Source organism: Leopardus geoffroyi, chromosome A3 (assembly GCF_018350155.1).
Source record: "Leopardus geoffroyi isolate Oge1 chromosome A3, O.geoffroyi_Oge1_pat1.0, whole genome shotgun sequence".
NCBI lineage: Eukaryota > Metazoa > Chordata > Mammalia > Carnivora > Felidae > Leopardus > Leopardus geoffroyi.
The window spans coordinates 8,961,159-8,977,701 of record NC_059336.1 but is presented as its reverse complement, the minus strand read 5'-3'; the positions used below and the strand labels follow the sequence as shown (position 1 = coordinate 8,977,701).

General features: G+C 45.5%; 1 protein-coding gene across 4 annotated transcripts in view; it reads left to right on the top strand.

Annotated features, from left to right (window-relative positions):
- TSHZ2 (teashirt zinc finger homeobox 2) overlaps positions 1 to 16,543 on the top strand; it is a 458,545-nt gene that overhangs the window by 296,019 nt on the left and 145,983 nt on the right. For 2 of the 4 annotated variants that reach the window (XM_045444199.1, XM_045444196.1), the window contains exon 3: positions 6,863 to 7,395. The exons of the other annotated variants lie outside the window; for them this stretch is intronic. In XM_045444199.1, coding sequence (XP_045300155.1) covers positions 6,863 to 6,867 — 5 coding nt within the window. In that variant the 3' untranslated portion in view covers positions 6,868 to 7,395. Of the gene's footprint in view, positions 1 to 6,862; positions 7,396 to 16,543 lie in introns of those variants that run through there. 4 annotated transcript variants of the gene reach the window in all.

Sequence of the window (16,543 nt, the reverse complement as noted above, 5' to 3'; positions counted from 1 at the left end):
TTAACAAGCGCTTATGTTGACTGTGAAATGTAATATGCTAGAAAATAGAGGTTCGCAGTAAAAACACAGACCCTCTTTTCATGGAGTTCATTGCTTATTGGGGGATAAAAACAGAATTGGAATAATATACACCATAATTTCTTTTTTTTAATATGAAATTTATTGTCCAATTGGTTTCCATACAACACCCAGTGCTCATCCCAACAGGTGCCCTCCTCAATACCCATCACCCACCCTCCCCTCCCTCCCACCCCCCATCAACCTTCGGTTTGTTCTCAGTTTTTAAGAGTCTCTTATGGTTTGGCTCCCTCCCTCTCTAACTTTCTTTTTGTTCCCTTCCCCTCCCCCATGGTCTCCTGTTACATTTCTCGGGATCCACATAAGAGTGAAAACATACGGTATCTGCCTTTCTCTGTATGGCTTATTTCCCTTAGCATCACGCTCTCCAGTTCCATCCACATTGCTACAAAAGGCCAGATCTCATTCTTTCTCATTGCCACATAGTATTCTGTTGTATACAGCGTAATCTCTTAGCTATTCTTTTGTAAAATTTTAACCCAGTAGAGTTAACATACAGTGTTAAATTAGTGTCATGTGTACAATATAGTGATTTAACAATTCTGTATGTTACTCAGGACTCATCATGATAAGCGTCCTCTTAATCCCCATCACCTGTGTCGCCCATCCCCCAACCCCTTCCCCTCTGGTAACCACCAGTTTGTTCTCTATAGTTAAGAGTCAGTTTTGGGGGTTGCCTTTTTTCCCTTTTATTCGTTTGTTCTGTTTCTCAAATTCCACATATGAGTGAAATCATGGGATGTGTCTTTCTCTAACTTATTTCGCTTGGCTTTATACTCCCTAGATCCATCCATGTTGTTGCAAATGGCAAGATTTCATTCTTTTTTAGGGCTCAGTAATATTCCGTTGTGTATCTATACCACATCTTCTTTATCCACTCATCTAATAGTGGACACTTGGGCTACCTCCATAATTTGGTTATTGTAAATAATGCTACAATAAACATTAGGGTGCATATGTATTTTTTCAAATTAGTGTTTTTGTGTTCTTTGAGTAAACACTTAGTAGTGTGATTACTGGATCATACGGTAGCTCTATGTTTAACTTTGTGAGGAAGCTTCATACTGTTTTCCAGAGCGGCTGCACCTGTTTGCATTCCCACTAGCAGCACACGAGGGTTCCTTTCTCTCCACATCCTCGCCAACACTTGTGGTTTCTTGTGTTTTTGATTTCAGCCATGCCCATACTGCATCCAAAACAACCCGCAGATTTAATGCAATCCCTATCAAAATTCTAAAATTTGTATGGAACCACAAAAGACCCTGAATAGCCAAAGCACTCTTGAAAGCGAAAAAGAAAGCTGGAGATGTCACCATTCCAGATTTCAAGTCACACTATGAAGCTATAGTAATCCAAACGGTATGGAGCTGGCTCGAAAATATACCCCAGAATTTTAAAGTGCTTTTAACACTTTAACACCCTGAGGTGTGTTACTCATTTGGTCTCTAGCATTCTGGGAGGGAGGAAACAGCATTGTTGGTTTTATTATCGGTAGATGCAGAAAGATGGGTACAGAGAGGTGAATGTGTGTGTCCAAGGTGACCCAGGCACCAAGGACAAAGCCGAGACCAGAGCTGTAATTGATATCCACCACCAGAAGGTTCTGTTTTGCTCATTGTAACCTGTAAAGTGTTAACTTTTTGTCAGGGGTCCACAAACCCAGCCCACCACTTGTTAGTAACTTAAACAAGTTTTATTGGAATGCGGCCATGCCGTTTCTTTACATGTTGTCTATGGCTGCTTTCCAGTTATAACAACACAATTGAGTGGGCGTGACAGAGACTATATGGCCCACAGAACCTAAAATATTTACTGTATGTCCCCTTACAGAAAAAGATGGCCACCCTTTGCCCTATGTGGTCGATGCGTGGTAGGTGTAGGGGTGAGGGGATGGGGGAATGCCCCGTTGTCATGCCTCTCCCCCAGAACTTGAAAATTGAAGGAAAGCTCACCAGTCTGTAATGGGGGAAGCTGGCCATCCGTAAACATACCAGTCAGAAACACTAAGAGCAAAATGAGGGGTCCAGTCGGGAGACTCGGTTGTACATCCTGAATCTACACCAGTGGTCATGAACCAGTGGTTCTTGAAATCACCCAGTGGTCCAGAGAATCACACTTGAAGGCCACCCAGCCAGGACCCATGCCCGGATCAAAGCCAAGGCTGTGTCAGTAGAGCCATCCCTGCACCGGCAATGCACACAGACTCCTAGCCTATGCCACCTGTGTAGGACAATTGACCTTCCAGCCAGGAGCTCTGGAAGAGCTGCCTCTGAAACGCCGGTGGCTTTTATATCATCAGGGTAGAGGCTACCCTGAGCCTGCATCCCCACCATATACCTTCTGAGTCAGAGCTTTCCACTGGTGCATCTGATGGATGGACCCTGGGGCCTGTGCCTACCTATGAGGTGCAAGAGAGGCTGGGAGGCATGTTCCTAATTTCTGTCTTGAGGAATACCTTCCTTCCAATCAAATTATTGAGAGGTCGACACTGTGACACAGACTGTGTCACTCGTTTTTTGAAGAGAACAGTATATGTCACAGAAGTATGGTCAGTATAATATTTTTTAAGAAAACGAGGGACAGGTTTGGAATTTTCATCAGGGTGCAGCCAAAACTGCCCGTGAGAAAGGATATCTTTGACCACCAGACAGCGAGTGTCTGGCCGATAATGGAACACGTCTCACTTATAACAGTCTTACTAGCAGCAAGTACTAATTACTGAGGCTTTTGGTGCATTAGGCTAGGAGGTGAAAGTGTGATTATTGTCCACATGTTGCGGATGATGAAACTAAAGCACAGTGGTCTGGTAAGTCTACCCTTGTAGATGATAGAGGAGAATTCAATGGGGAGCAGTTTGTGCCTTAAATCTTGACCTTGGCAAGGAAGGAATTTTTGCCCATTAATTTGGAGCATTTGTTTTTAGTTTACTTCTTTATTTTGAGAGAGAAAGAGAAAGACAGCATGAGTGGAGGAGGGGGCAGAGAGAGAGAGAGAGAGAGAGAGAGAATCCCAAGCAGGCTCTGTATTGTCAGCACAGAGCCAGATGCAGGGCTCAAACCCATGAACCGTGAGATCATGACCTGAGCTGAAATCAAGATTCGGATGCTTAACCAACTGAGCCACCCAGGCACCCCTGGAGCGTTTCTGCATCCAGTAGCGAAGCAATCATGATGGCTTCTCTAGCCTCTCACGAGCTCTTACTGACGACCACCTGAGTTCCATCCCCGGGCCATAAATAAACATAAGCCACTTTCTGGCTAGAATTTGCTTTCCCACGCTGTGTGTGGGCGAATAGTAGCCACATTCCCCAGCCCAGGAGCTGACAACTTATTGAGGGTGTATGTTACATCCGGGTCCGTGGCATTAGCTTACTTAATCGCCTCAAAAACCTTACTGTCCTTTTCAGACTGAGACTGAGTCTTCAAGAGCAAAAGTGATTTGGCCAAGGTCACATAGCTAATAAGTGGCAGAGCTGGAATCAAAGCCACATGCGCCTGGCATCACATCCTTCCTATTTGTCCCCTCACAGACATAGAATTAGGGGACACCTTTGGTTCATGACTCATCCTTACCATTTGGGCCATGCATAGTCAACCTGACTTGAATTGGGTTGGTAGGTAGTTTTCGCGATGCAATAATCATCCCTGAAAATGAAAGCAAGGATTTGAAATTCACATCCATCTAGCACCAAGCTTGAGCTCTTGAGTGCTAACTAGATGAGTATTTTTCATCGCTGTGGCATTTCTATACTTTTTCCATATAAACTAATACATAGGAACTCCAGAGTAAACTTGGACTCCTGCCCCTTGCCAGAAACAGGCAGCTTAGTCAGTGTTGGGTACTATTCACAGTAAGTGGGCCCTACTGAGAGGCGCGAAGGGACGAGTCTGGATCCCGATCTGCCTGGCTCTGCATCCTACTCTGCTAGTTACCAGGTATGCGCCCCATGGAACGCTGGCAAATGTTTAATGGCTGGCTTTCCAAGGAAAACAAGCCTTGATCTGTAGGGTTTACCAATTTCTGTGGTGTAAGTTCTCTTACCTCGGGACGAGATGTGCCAAGACAGCTCTCGTGAGCTCCTGTGAGCTGGGACAAGCTGGGTCTCAGTGTGCTGGGAAGTCTGTTAGTCTCTCTCGCCTCCAGAGACTGGGTATAAGGCGAGTATCTACCTCGAGGTTTGTCCGAAGGATTAATGCCAAAACGTGGGAAAGCAGCTAGCACCGTGTCTAGCCCTGTGTAGACTTTCACTCAGTAGCACGATTACTAGCAGGGACTCTGTTAGAGCGCTAGATCCCTAATGCCTCTGCCTCGATTTCATTAACTTAAAAATAGTAAGAAAATACGTTCCCTGCCTCTTTCCACATTACTCTAAAGATCCAATGAAATAATCTACATCAACTGCTTTGGAAGGTTACAAGCTCATTAAAAAAAAAGAAAAAAAGAGTAATTTTATGAAAATCAAGTCAAAACCCAGAGAATGAACTCTTGCTAGGCAAAACTTACACAATGGAGTCATAATTTTTGGTTCTTTCCTATGTTTTTCTTGAGTTTTCAGGCGCTTCTCACTTCCTGGGGCTAATTCTCATTTAGAAGCTGTTGACTTGGGAGAGGTCTGGAAACTCACCAGCTCAGTGAAATCTTCAGCCCATCAAGAGGTTCTGAGAGTCTCTTGGGTTTCAATCCTTTTTATCTTTTAGCTCGCAATCCTCTAATCCTTTTTGTGAGGAATCTTCAATTATCCCCTGTTTTTAGCCTTTATTGCTCAAGTTTCCCTTTGAAAAGCGGGATTTCCATCATGTCTTAGAGGCAAAGGCAGTAGAAAGTCTTCCTTCAGCGAAGCCACGTTGGTTGCATAAAGATGCCAGTCATCTCTGTTCCTTGAGGTTCCAGTGGGGCATTCTCTTCGATTTGCTAGACTGTTTGCTCAGCCCTCTCCGTGATCCTGGAGAATGCAATATTCAGACTAGAAGCTTGGCATCTTCCGTGTAGCACCCTTCTGCTTCGTCACTGGGTTTGAGCTTGTCCCCGTTCCTCCATATAATAAGACCTACATCAGGGGGCCTAGGTTGTTCAGTCGGTAAGTGTCTGACTCTTTTGGCTCAGGTCGTGATCTCCTGGTTCATAGGTTCAAGCCCCACTTTGGGTTCTGCACTGACAGCACAGAACCTGCTTGGGATTCTCTCTCTCTCTCTCTCTCTCTGTCTCCCCGCCTCCTCTCTCTGCCCCTCCCCCACTCAGGCTGTCTCTCTCTCAAAATAAATAAGTAAACTTAAAATAAAATAAATAGACCTACATCAAAGTGTAGTCAAGAAAGTTCAGTGAGTTAATACATATATTAAGGGTTTACAATGTATCCTGGCTGACACTAAAGAAAAAAGAGTGTGTGAGCTATTATCATCGTAAAGCAGTGTTTCCCTAACTTCACTCAACAGAAATTCATACTTTTTGCCATATCTGCATACCCCCTTGGGCTCTTATTTACTTATGTACACACTTTTATTATAGAGGAGATTTAAAAAAATTTTTTTAATGTTTTATTTTATTTTTGAGACAGAGAGAGAGCATGAACGGGGGAGGGTCAGAGAGAGAGGGAGGCACAGAATCCAAAGCAGTCTCCATCCAGGCTCTGAGCCGTCATCACAGAGCCCAACACGGGGCTCGAACTCACAGACCATGAGATCGTGATCTGAGCCGAAGTTGGAAGCTCAACCGACTGAGCCACCCAGGCTCCCCAAGAGGAGATTTAATTAATCACTAGCCTCAACTGAAAACCCATATCACTTGCCCAAACAAGGAGCTAATGGCAAAAAAGAAAAAAAAAAAAAAGTAGATAGAAAGACAACTAAACAATGTTGTTACATCTGACATCTGCCTGGACCCTGACGCCTGCCTAAGTCTTGAAGCTGAGCTCTGTTCAGCCTTTGCTGTGATAAAGGTTAGAAAGTGTTAGTGAGGGGTTAAATCCTTGAACTTGAGACTTGAACTGAGACTTTCTTCTCAGGAAGGAGTTAGAAGAAAATCTAAAACAGAGCTGCCTTTCGTATTTCTGCTTTTTTATTGCTGACTTGATGCACCTCCTAAGGCTTCTCACACACACCCAATGCTGTTATGCACCCCACACTTAAGTTATCATGGGGCTGCAGGATTCATTCCCACCCAGTTCTGTGATGACTGCAAAAAAAACTCCGCGTAGTTTGATGGATATTATTCTTGAGGACTGCTTCTCCTCTCAAGCCAGTTCTCATTATCCAGAGGTCCCCTCTCCAAATTAAAAAAAAAGAAAAAAAAAATGGTCCGCTTTCTTCCTAAGTTCTTCAGATCGAGGTCTGGGTTCACATCTCCTCTGAAGTCCAGAGATTGATGTCTCGTTGGGGAATTTGGAATTGGCTCAAGGCCTCCCCATGCTGAGCAGCCCACCTCCGGACTCAAGAAAAAGATCAGACGTCAGTGTATGTTATAGGAATGGTGTGATCATGTAGTTTAGTTGCCGTAAAGTTTTATGATTAAAAGACTACAATCAGATAGCATCGTCGCCCAACATGCGATGTGCCTGCAGTATTTAAGAATTAAGCTCCTTCCAATGAAGCACTGGGTCGTTATCTCCCACATGGATCAGTACCCCCAGTGGGGCGAGGAGCTCTATAAACAACGGGGCCGCTGGGTTAGCACATCCAGGGAAACTCCTCTCCAGTCCTTCCCTCCCACACTCCCTGTTTCTGAAAACTTGGGCTCTGAACTACCTTTGCCCTTTATCATAACTCAGGTTTGTTCTGTTCTTCCACAGTCTAAGGTGAAAGCCATCTTCCTAGATATTCCTTTATATTCCTGGCCCAAGGTTAAGGCTACAGCGATACCGACACAGACATACAACTCTTCTCTCTTCCCTGTTCAAGGAAATTGCAAGTTTTGCAGTCACTCACGTTTCTCATGCAAGCTTTGGATTTTTCCCCCAAGCAAAGTAAATGAGAATTTCCACAAGGCCAGGGACCCCACCGCAAAACGGACTTCAGAGTCTGCTTATTAGACATATGAGAAAGATAAAGCACAGAGAGGAAATGATTCACTCAAAGGAAATGCGGGGTCTTCGATTCCCAATCCATTTGGGACAACTCCAGACAACTCCAAGACAGAAAAAAGCACGTGACATTAACATCCCCTCTATAACACCCCGTCCTATGACCCCTAATGATTTAGCGATACTGGCAGTTTGTATCAACTGATCTCAAGAGTTACCATGTTCTTATAATCTCCTCCCAGTACAATAGAATTCAGTGTGCTTTAAGAAACAGCAATAGTTGGGGCGCTTGGGTGGCTCCATCGGTTAAGCGTCTGACTTCGGCTCAGGTCATGATCTTGCGGTCCATGAGTTACAGCCCTGCGTCGGTCTGTGTGCTGAGAGCTCGGAGCCTGGAGCCTGCTTCTGATTCTGTGTCTTCCTCTCTCTCTGGCCCTCCCCCGTTTGCACTCTGTCTCTCTCTGTCTTTCAAAAATGAATAAAGGTTACAAAAATTAGTAAAAAAAAAAAAAAAATAGGAATGATGTCAGGAAATAAATTCACTGTGAATGATAAAAACCTCAAATCCAAAAACTTTAGGGCAAAATAATTCAATGAAAAAAGCCATGGAACCTTCATACAATCTCTAATCTGTTGACCACAGTATTATTTGGGCAAGTCATTGCCAAGGAGTCCCAGTTTCAATAACTGAGTTTGAATCTAGATTCCATTACTTATTAACTGTGTCCCTTGAGCCAGACATAACTTATCCAAGCCTCTGTTCACTCACCTATCAAACGGAGACAGAAACAGGATCTACTCCCTAAGGCTGTTGTGTGGGGTAAATGTTCTCATCAGATCTGTGCCCGACACACTGAAAACACTAAATATTGTTTGGAATTATCATGTGACCTATTTAAACATCCATCAACCCTGGATCATCTACTGTAGAATTTAATGGCTTCTTACCTATATGAGAGGATTGGCAATGACCTGGCACAAAACGTTAACCCTAATTCTTGTTCTTTTCTTCCAAGATAGGTAAGTTGGAGAAATCATGTAGCCATAAAGGAATGTCTTAGGTGAATGGGGCTCGGGCTCTGTTTCTCCAGCCTCTTGCCACCACAGTCATATCATGCGTGAGCTTCCTCCTTCGAGTGTCGTTCACAACCCCAAATCTGCAACCTCACCCCCTTTTCTTCCAATAAAGAGATCTTTTATACATTCAGAGAGACAAGGGTTTTTGGGGGGTTTTTTTTGAGAACCCACCGTATGCCAGGTACTCTGCTGTGCATCAGGACATCAAAAGTAAACAAAATGAGCTCTCACAGTCCTTACGTTCTAGAGGAAAGAGGCAGAAAAAGCAACACACCCACAAAAAACACAAGATCGTTTCTGGGGGTGCCGTGAAGGATGTCAGGCATCGCCATGATCGGGAATTAGTAAGTGGCATGGATTAGGGTGTGGCTGCCTTCATAGGGTCATCAAGGGAGCATCTGAAGAGGTGAGACTGGCTGAGACATAAGCAATTAGAAAGCACTAGCTTATGGGGCGCCTGGGTGGCGCAGTCGGTTAAGCGTCCGACTTCAGCCAGGTCACGATCTCGTGGTCTGTGAGTTCGAGCCCCGCGTCAGGCTCTGGGCTGATGGCTCAGAGCCTGGAGCCTGTTTCTGATTCTGTGTCTCCCTCTCTCTCTGCCCCTCCCCCGTTCATGCTCTGTCTCTCTCTGTCCCAAAAATAAATAAGCGTTGAAAAAAAAAAAAATTAAAAAAAAAAAAAAAAAGAAAGCACTAGCTTCAGAGATCTGGGGAAGGAATGTGGCAGGCAAAGGCAAAAGCAGGTTTCTTTTTTTTTTTTTTTTTTAAGTTTATTTATTTTTGACAGAGACAGAGAGAGACAGAGCACGAGCTGGGGAGGGGCAGAGAGAGAGGGAGACCCAGAATCGGAAGCAGGATCCAGGCTCCGAGCTGTCAGCACAGAGCGCGACACGAGGCTCGAAGTCACAGACTGTGAGATCATGACCTGGGCCGAAGTCGGACGCCTAACCGACTGAGCCACCCAGGCGCCCCAAAAGCAGGTTTCTGATACAAGAAAGGGCTTGGCTTGCTGGGGAAACAGAAAATGGGGCAAGAGTTGGGGTGAAGAGGGTGAGGTTGAGAGCAGGGCAGACATCTGAGTACAGGGTCATGCAGGCTGCCAAGAAGGAGGCAACAGAAAGGCATCCAAGAGGTGTGAGCCCCAGGGAGAAGACGTCGGACTAATGTCCAGACACTACTGAGTGAGGAGAACAGTGGAGTAATGCAGCTCAGAATCCAGCCTCTCTCTGCTTAACGCCAAAGAAATAGATTGCATGTTTTAGTCCTTAAAAAGGATTGCTCCTGGGGCGCCTGGGTGGCACAGTCGGTTAAGCGTCCGACTTCAGCCAGGTCACGATCTCGCGGTCCGTGAGTTCGAGCCCCGCGTCGGGCTCTGGGCTGATGGCTCAGAGCCTGGAGCCTGTTTCCGATTCTGTGTCTCCCTCTCTCTCTGCCCCTCCCCCGTTCATGCTCTGTCTCTCTCTGTCCCAAAAATAAATAAACGTTGAAAAAGAAAATTTAAAAAAAAAAAAAAAAAAAAAAGGATTGCTCCTGTCCAGCACTTACTTTTGTCTCCTTCTTTTTTTTTTCTAATTTTCTTGTTTAATGTTCATTTATTTTTGAGACAGAGACGGAGTGTGAGTGGGGCAGGGGCAGAGAGAGAGGGAGACACAGAATCCAAAGCAGGCTCCAGGCTCTGAGCTGTCAGCACAGAGCCCAACACGGGGCTCGAACCCACGAACCATGAGATCGTGACCTGACCTGAGCCGAAGTCGGACACTCACCCAGGCGCCCCAACTTTTGTCTCATTCTTGAGACGTGCATGATGAGCCTCTGGCAAGATGAGAGCCTATATATCCCCAGAGACTTTGTGGGAGTCAGTTTCTGGCTTATAAACAGGCTCTAAGAGTCTCCTAACACCTGTGAACTCCCGGGATGGGCAAGGAAGTGTGGAACCTGGGCATCAACTTATTCCTGGGCAAGCCCCCAACTGAAAAGACGATGGACAGCTACCTGTACCCCATCTGGTCCCTTTAAAGAGATCCGCCATGCCCTATTTTATGACAGAACTGCAGTGTTTGAACTCAACTTGAAATAGTCACACTAATGGGATCAAGCAAAAGTGAAAGCAGCTAATCAAAGAATTCAAATCCCTCCTCTCAAGATCTTACGTCCACTAACTTGAACTGCTATTTCCCCTTCAGTTATAGGACGCCTGGTGGCTCAGCCGGTTAAGCATCCAGCTTCGGCTCAGGTCATGATCTCACGGTTCATGAGTTCGAGCCCTGCATCAGGCTCTCTGCTGTCAACGCAGACAGAGCCCACTTTGGATCCCTTGTTCCCCCTTCCTCTGCACCCCCCCAGCCCATTCTCTGTCTCTCTTTCTCTATCAAAACCAAAAAAAATTATAATGACTCCTTGGCTTTCCACATAAGGCATTAAGTTCTATATAACTATTATACACAAATCCCACATAAAAATATATCCTACATAGATATCGTGGATCTGATTCCCTTTAAAAAACTCAACTTAGGAGAAGCCGTCTTTGGCCTTTGGCTCAATGCAGCAAGCAAGCTCTCAACACCAAAGCTTGAATTTTGGCCGCATGTCCTTATTTGCTGGTAAACATCGGAGGATTCAATTAAGCGACTACAATTTGAGAGTTCGTCCTTGGACAACTTAATCCTTGCACCATAACCCCCAGATTCTAGAGTTCACCGGCTTCTCAACGATCTACCGAGCTCATCAGATGATGACACGTTGCCCGACATGATTGCTTATTTTTATTCTTGAAAACTTGGAAAACTTAAAAAGTAAAATAAAATAGAATTTAAAAGTGAAACTCAAGCGTGTTTTCCTCTCCAGGGTTTATCTTCTTTACTTCCTCCGTGCTGTTCATCTAATTCCCTGCCAGGGGAGGATGGCTGCAACCCAGCCACGCACACAGACGTGCCAAAGACTCTTGCGAATCAAGTGTGTATTTCTCTCGACAACAAAGCCAGCAATTTTCAGATTTTCATTAAGTGCAGCCCCCAGCGAACCCTCACTACCTGTTTTAGCATCTTCCCCCAGACTTGCACATTTTGGAAGATTCTGTGGCATTGTTTCATAATGATCTTTGCGGGGGGGGGGGGGGGATGGGAAAAAGGCATAGCAAATGTCAAACCTCAGGTTGTGTTCAAGAGGCCTTCAAGTCAGTACCGATTCAGGATCCGCACAATCACTAAAGCACTTACCTCCCAATGTAGGCCTTTTAAGGTCAGAAATATCATCAAATCACTCAGGACATCTTGTTCTGTTCGAGCGCCTTTTCATTTTCCTACCCTAATGGCAGTTACTCAAACTTCTTGAGAAAGGCAACGTTTGATGCTCACCTGGAAGAGATTTTCTTGACAAAAGATTTGAAGTGTTCCTGTTTTCTTTCTTTTCTTCTTCTTCTCTCTTTCTTTAATCTGAAACTTCCTATTTTTTGATCCCTCCTATGTAAGATACGAGTTATTCCTCCCCCCGGCCCCGTCTTCTTTTTCTCTTAAGATGAGTGGCACCTGCCTGTGTCGGTATGATTTTGGTGAGTGAATGAACATAATTAGCCTCAAATCAGCTCAACACGTCAGTCAACGTCACGAGCTGGGCAAACATTCTAATTTCAAGTACGCGGCTGAGAGTCTAACAGCTGAAACCATAAGCCAGTTCTCCTTGGGGATTTGCAAAAAAGACAAGGAGAGAAGGGGTCAAGAGTAGGCATTTGTCCTCATTATATCCCGGGAGGAAGGCATAGTGGATGTGTTTTTGTGGATGACACAGCCCTAAGGGTACCAGGAACCGTAGACAGTGATTCCCAAGAGAAAAAGAAGTAAGTATCAGAAACGATGTCACATAGCCAATAGAATATGCACTTCAGAATCAATGAGACCGATTTCAAATTCTTTGTCAATGACTGTGTGACCTTCAGCAGGCCCCTTACCCTCTCTGAGTCTTATTTTCCTCAACTATAAAATAAAGATTAAAAAATACCTATCCTGCTGGTTTTCCAGGAATATTAAAAATTCAGTAACGATGCGGTGCCTGGGTGGCTCAGTCAGTTAAACATTTGTCTCTTGATCCCAGCTCAGGTCTTGATCCCAGGGTCATGAGTTCAAGCCCCATTGGGCTCTGCTCTGGGCATAAAGCCTACTTAAAAAAAAAAAAAAAAAAAAAAAAAAAGATTGGTAACGATAGGGGCACCTGACTGGCTCGGTCGGTGGAACACTCGACTCTGGATCTCGATTTTGTGAGTTCGAGCCCCACGCTGGGTGGAGAGATTACTTACAAATAAAATCTTTTCTTTTTACATTCAGTAACGATATTCTCAGGATGCAGTAGTAAATTCTCAATAAATGTTAGTCTCTGCCCATCCCCCAGGTAAAACAGAGGCTTGAATATTTTTACCTGTAGGACAGCTCAACCGAGTGCCACAGAAACAGGACAGTACGAGAGAGCCGATGGCACCTCACAAACAACAGATAAGCGTTTGCGAAAAGCGATGTTCTGTTCAGAGGGTGCCCCTTCCCTTCCCATCATTCCTTAGTTGCTTGGCAACTTTCATCCAGTCATCCCGAAAAGCAGTGTCACTTTCAACCCCCAACATCCAGACTTTTTTTTAAGAAGAACCTTTTATTAGGAGAAAATACACCTTTGTGGCGGTGCCATTTGAGGGAAGAAAAGTATACGTTTGAAAAGGCACCCCCCAGCCAACACGAATCCGTCTCTCATTTAGTACTCGGAGATGAGACCTATCATAATATTTAAGTCGGTTTTGAGAACTTTTCCTTCAAAAGGAAAAGGGGGAGAAAATCCACTGGTTGACTACCCAGGGAGGCCAGGAGGAGTTCAGTTACCATAGAGATTTCAATGCTGGCAAATGGTGCTGGGGAGCAGATTGGTGTCTGTTAATTTTTTTTTTATTTGTAATTTATGTGTGTTGGCTCATTCTCCGGGCCAGTCCAGATTTTCCTGTTTACCTGCCATTCTGTGTGATGCAAGTGACGGATGACAGTGCCACGTTTCAGCCATGTCTTCAATTTGTAAACATTATTGAGGGGAAGGAAGAGAGCAGAAACATGTGGGGAAGCCCCCCGCGCTTGGTTTTTGCCTGATGATGGCAAAGCGCTGCGGAGATTGTGCGGAAATTGCCAGGAGGAGAGAAGAGCCTTGCAAAATTCTCTACAATAATCTAGATGGTTCCAAGACCCATCTTGGTCTCTACAGAATCTGGTTTTGGGATGCCTGGGTGGTTCAGTCTGCTAAGCATCCGACTCTTGATTTCAGCCCAGGTTTGAAACCCACATCAGGCTCTGCAATGACAGTGCAGAACCTGCTTGGGATTCTCTCTCTCTCTCTCTCTCTCTCTGCCCTTCCTCCCACTTGTGCACACTTTCTCTCTCTCTCTCTCTCTCTTTCTCCCTCTCTCTCTCAATAGATATAAAAAAAATCTGGTTCTTAGAACTTCTTTCATGACTAATTACTATTGTTTGGTGAATGCAAAAAAATTAGAGGAAAGTCGGTCTGTCTTATCCCGTGGCAAACACAATCCTTGAAAATAAATGGTCTTTGCTGCCTCAAAGGCTAAGTCATTGTCTTTCCAACAGTGCTGGGGTGCTGGGTGGGAGAGTGGATGTTACTGGTGTCTCCCAAGTCCCTCTTCACCTTTCCTAGGATTAGGCCCCAGGAAAACATCAGCCCCACTGGCAACTAAGTGGAGACAGTGCCATATTAGCAAGAAAGGAGTAAGGAGACTAATCCTTTAGAGACACCATCCCTTAGCCGCTAAGAAAGGCAAACCTTCGAGATGGGCTTCGGTTGGATGTCAACTAATAAATACTCATTTCCATAAAATTTAAATGAGCCCAGTAAAATCTACCTCTTGCTGTGAGGAACCCCATCTCATTACTCAAAATAGCAGCAATGTCATTATTGGAAACCACACCCTCCACACCCAGGCGGTGGTAGTCAGAAGCAAATGGCGCCCGGCCACTGCGGTGGAAAGAGGTAGCCAGAACGTTCCTGTTCTTCCATCCCCCCTACAACATGTACCTTACTTATAAAATAATCATCGTCAAATGCAGGGCTGCGTTTTGATTAGGCAAAAGACGCAACAAAGATTTCTTTTTCTTGGGCATACCTAGGCGACAGCCCAAATATTTAAATACCTAAACCTGCATGTGCGGTTGAAGAAAATTCAGACCTTTAGAGACCCACAGAGAAGGGCTGATTTACCGCCCTTGGCTGAGTTGTGCGTCCTCTTTGAATTTTAAATGACCTTTAAGCAGTGATGAGGTCTGTCTTGTTGAGGCTTAATTGCTTAATTACAGAAGCCGTGTTTCGGTAGACAAATATTTCCCTTAAACCCCATCTTTTAATTTTAAAAAGACTTCATTTGATTTTAGGCAAAATTGGAAGCTGTTTTATATTTTCATCTCCCACAGCGAAACTGGAAAATGGCTTAAACCAACGCTGAGGCCAACTGCGTTTTTCCGTAAAGCTTGAGTCAAGTCTCAGGCAGCTGTTACCTAAAGTAGTCAATCGATTGACATTTTTTCAGTCAGCTGAGCAACGCTCAGACTTCCACACCCTCTGGAAACCCAGAGCCCTCTTAAAATCCCTGGGAGTTTCCCAGAAACTTTATTTTTGTCACTTCCGGCTACAATAGGGAGGCAATATGGGGTTGTGATAAAGAGCTAAATGCTGGAATCATATTGCCTAGAAGGAACTGCTGAGCGACCTCCGTGCTCCCTCAGGTTACCCCATCTGTGAAATGGGGGAACCAGGTCCTACTTCATAGGCTTGTGGTTGGGATTAAACAGGTTAAACTTTTAAGCACTTCGAATAAGTCTTGCTGTGCAGTAAGTGCTCAATAAATGCCTGCCGTTATTAATTTTGCTCCTACTGTATTGCTTTTCGCTTCTCTTTGTAGTGAGCTCCACCATCACGTCCTTGGTGTTGACCTAAGTGGGCACAGTGCTTTCTCCAGAACGATTGCCCGTTCCCTACATCTCGACATGTTATAAGACAAACAACACAGTCTTGCAGTTTTTCAGTCAAGGGTGGAGGTGATCAGAGCAAATAATGTGATATTTCGCTGGGGAGTGCTTCCTGTAAGCATCACACATATAGCCGTGCCATAACAGCATCCTGCTCGGGACCTATATGATATTTGTAAATAACTGAAGAGTCCCTCTTGCCTTGTTTCTGCTCCTCACCATCTCCCTGCTCTGCGGAAAAAGCAAAACGAAACAGACTTCTGTCGTCATTTTGCAGATCTAGAACATTCTTGGCCCCAAACCTAAAGTCAGCCTTCAACTGTATTTACACAAGCAAAGATGTTAGTGAATTTTTTCCAATGCCCATGATAACACCTCTGGGACCTTGTTTGTTTCTGCCCCACCCCCTCCGTCTGGGTAACAAAAAGGGAGGCGATGACACTGTGTAAATTAGGCTCTGCCTCCCCCCACCCTCCCCCCAGAAGGCCACAGTTTGCTCAGGTTTTGAATGACGAAGGTTCGTTTCTCGCCTTCCTTCCTGGTGCAACGGTCATTTGGCTTTCTGGGTAGCCGAGCACCTGCCCTGGGACACCCCAAACCACCGCAGACAGAGAAGATCCAGCAGACACCTGAGAAACAATCCTTTGCAAATTGCAGGCCCCCATCAGCTCCCCCCACTCCCACCCCCCCACCCCCAATGTCCCCCCCCCCCCGCCTGCTCCCACGCTTTCGGCTCTGGCTTCGGGTGGGCCCCAAGGGGATGCCTCAAATGTCTCACCTCAAACAGGGTTTAATCTCGAGCTCTGGCTCCTCCCTGGGCATCACATCGACACCCTATAGCCATGAGTTTGGCCGCCAAGTAGCAGAGGATCCCGTCCTCACGAGGCTTAAACAACAGAAGCTGTTGTTTGTCACTTAGCAAGGCAGTCAGTCCCAAGGGTCTGCTGCGGCACCAACTTCAGGGTCTCTGGCTCTCATGGCCTTCGCCTCGTGCTTGGAGCCACCCTTGCTCTGTGAGTGTCGCAACTGTGCACAAGGCCAAGAACACGGGGAAAGGCACCACCAAGCTCCTCCGCCCGTCTCCGCCAGAAAAGGGGACCCTTCTGTGGACCACCCCTCCTCCCTTTGGAAGAATCCCATTAGCATCTCATTTGCCAGAAATGGGTACTCAGCCACACCTAGATGGACATGAGGCGGACAGTCCAGCCCCCGAAGTGAGGAAGTCACCAGCAACCCGGTAGGACCAGCCACACCAGAGAAAGAAAGACCCGAGGTTTATAGATTGGAAGTGGCCGATTTCTTGCGATTGACTCTCTCTGCCTATCAGCCACGCGATGCCAAGAGTCTGCAAGAAACCTTGGGGAGAAAAAAAAAAA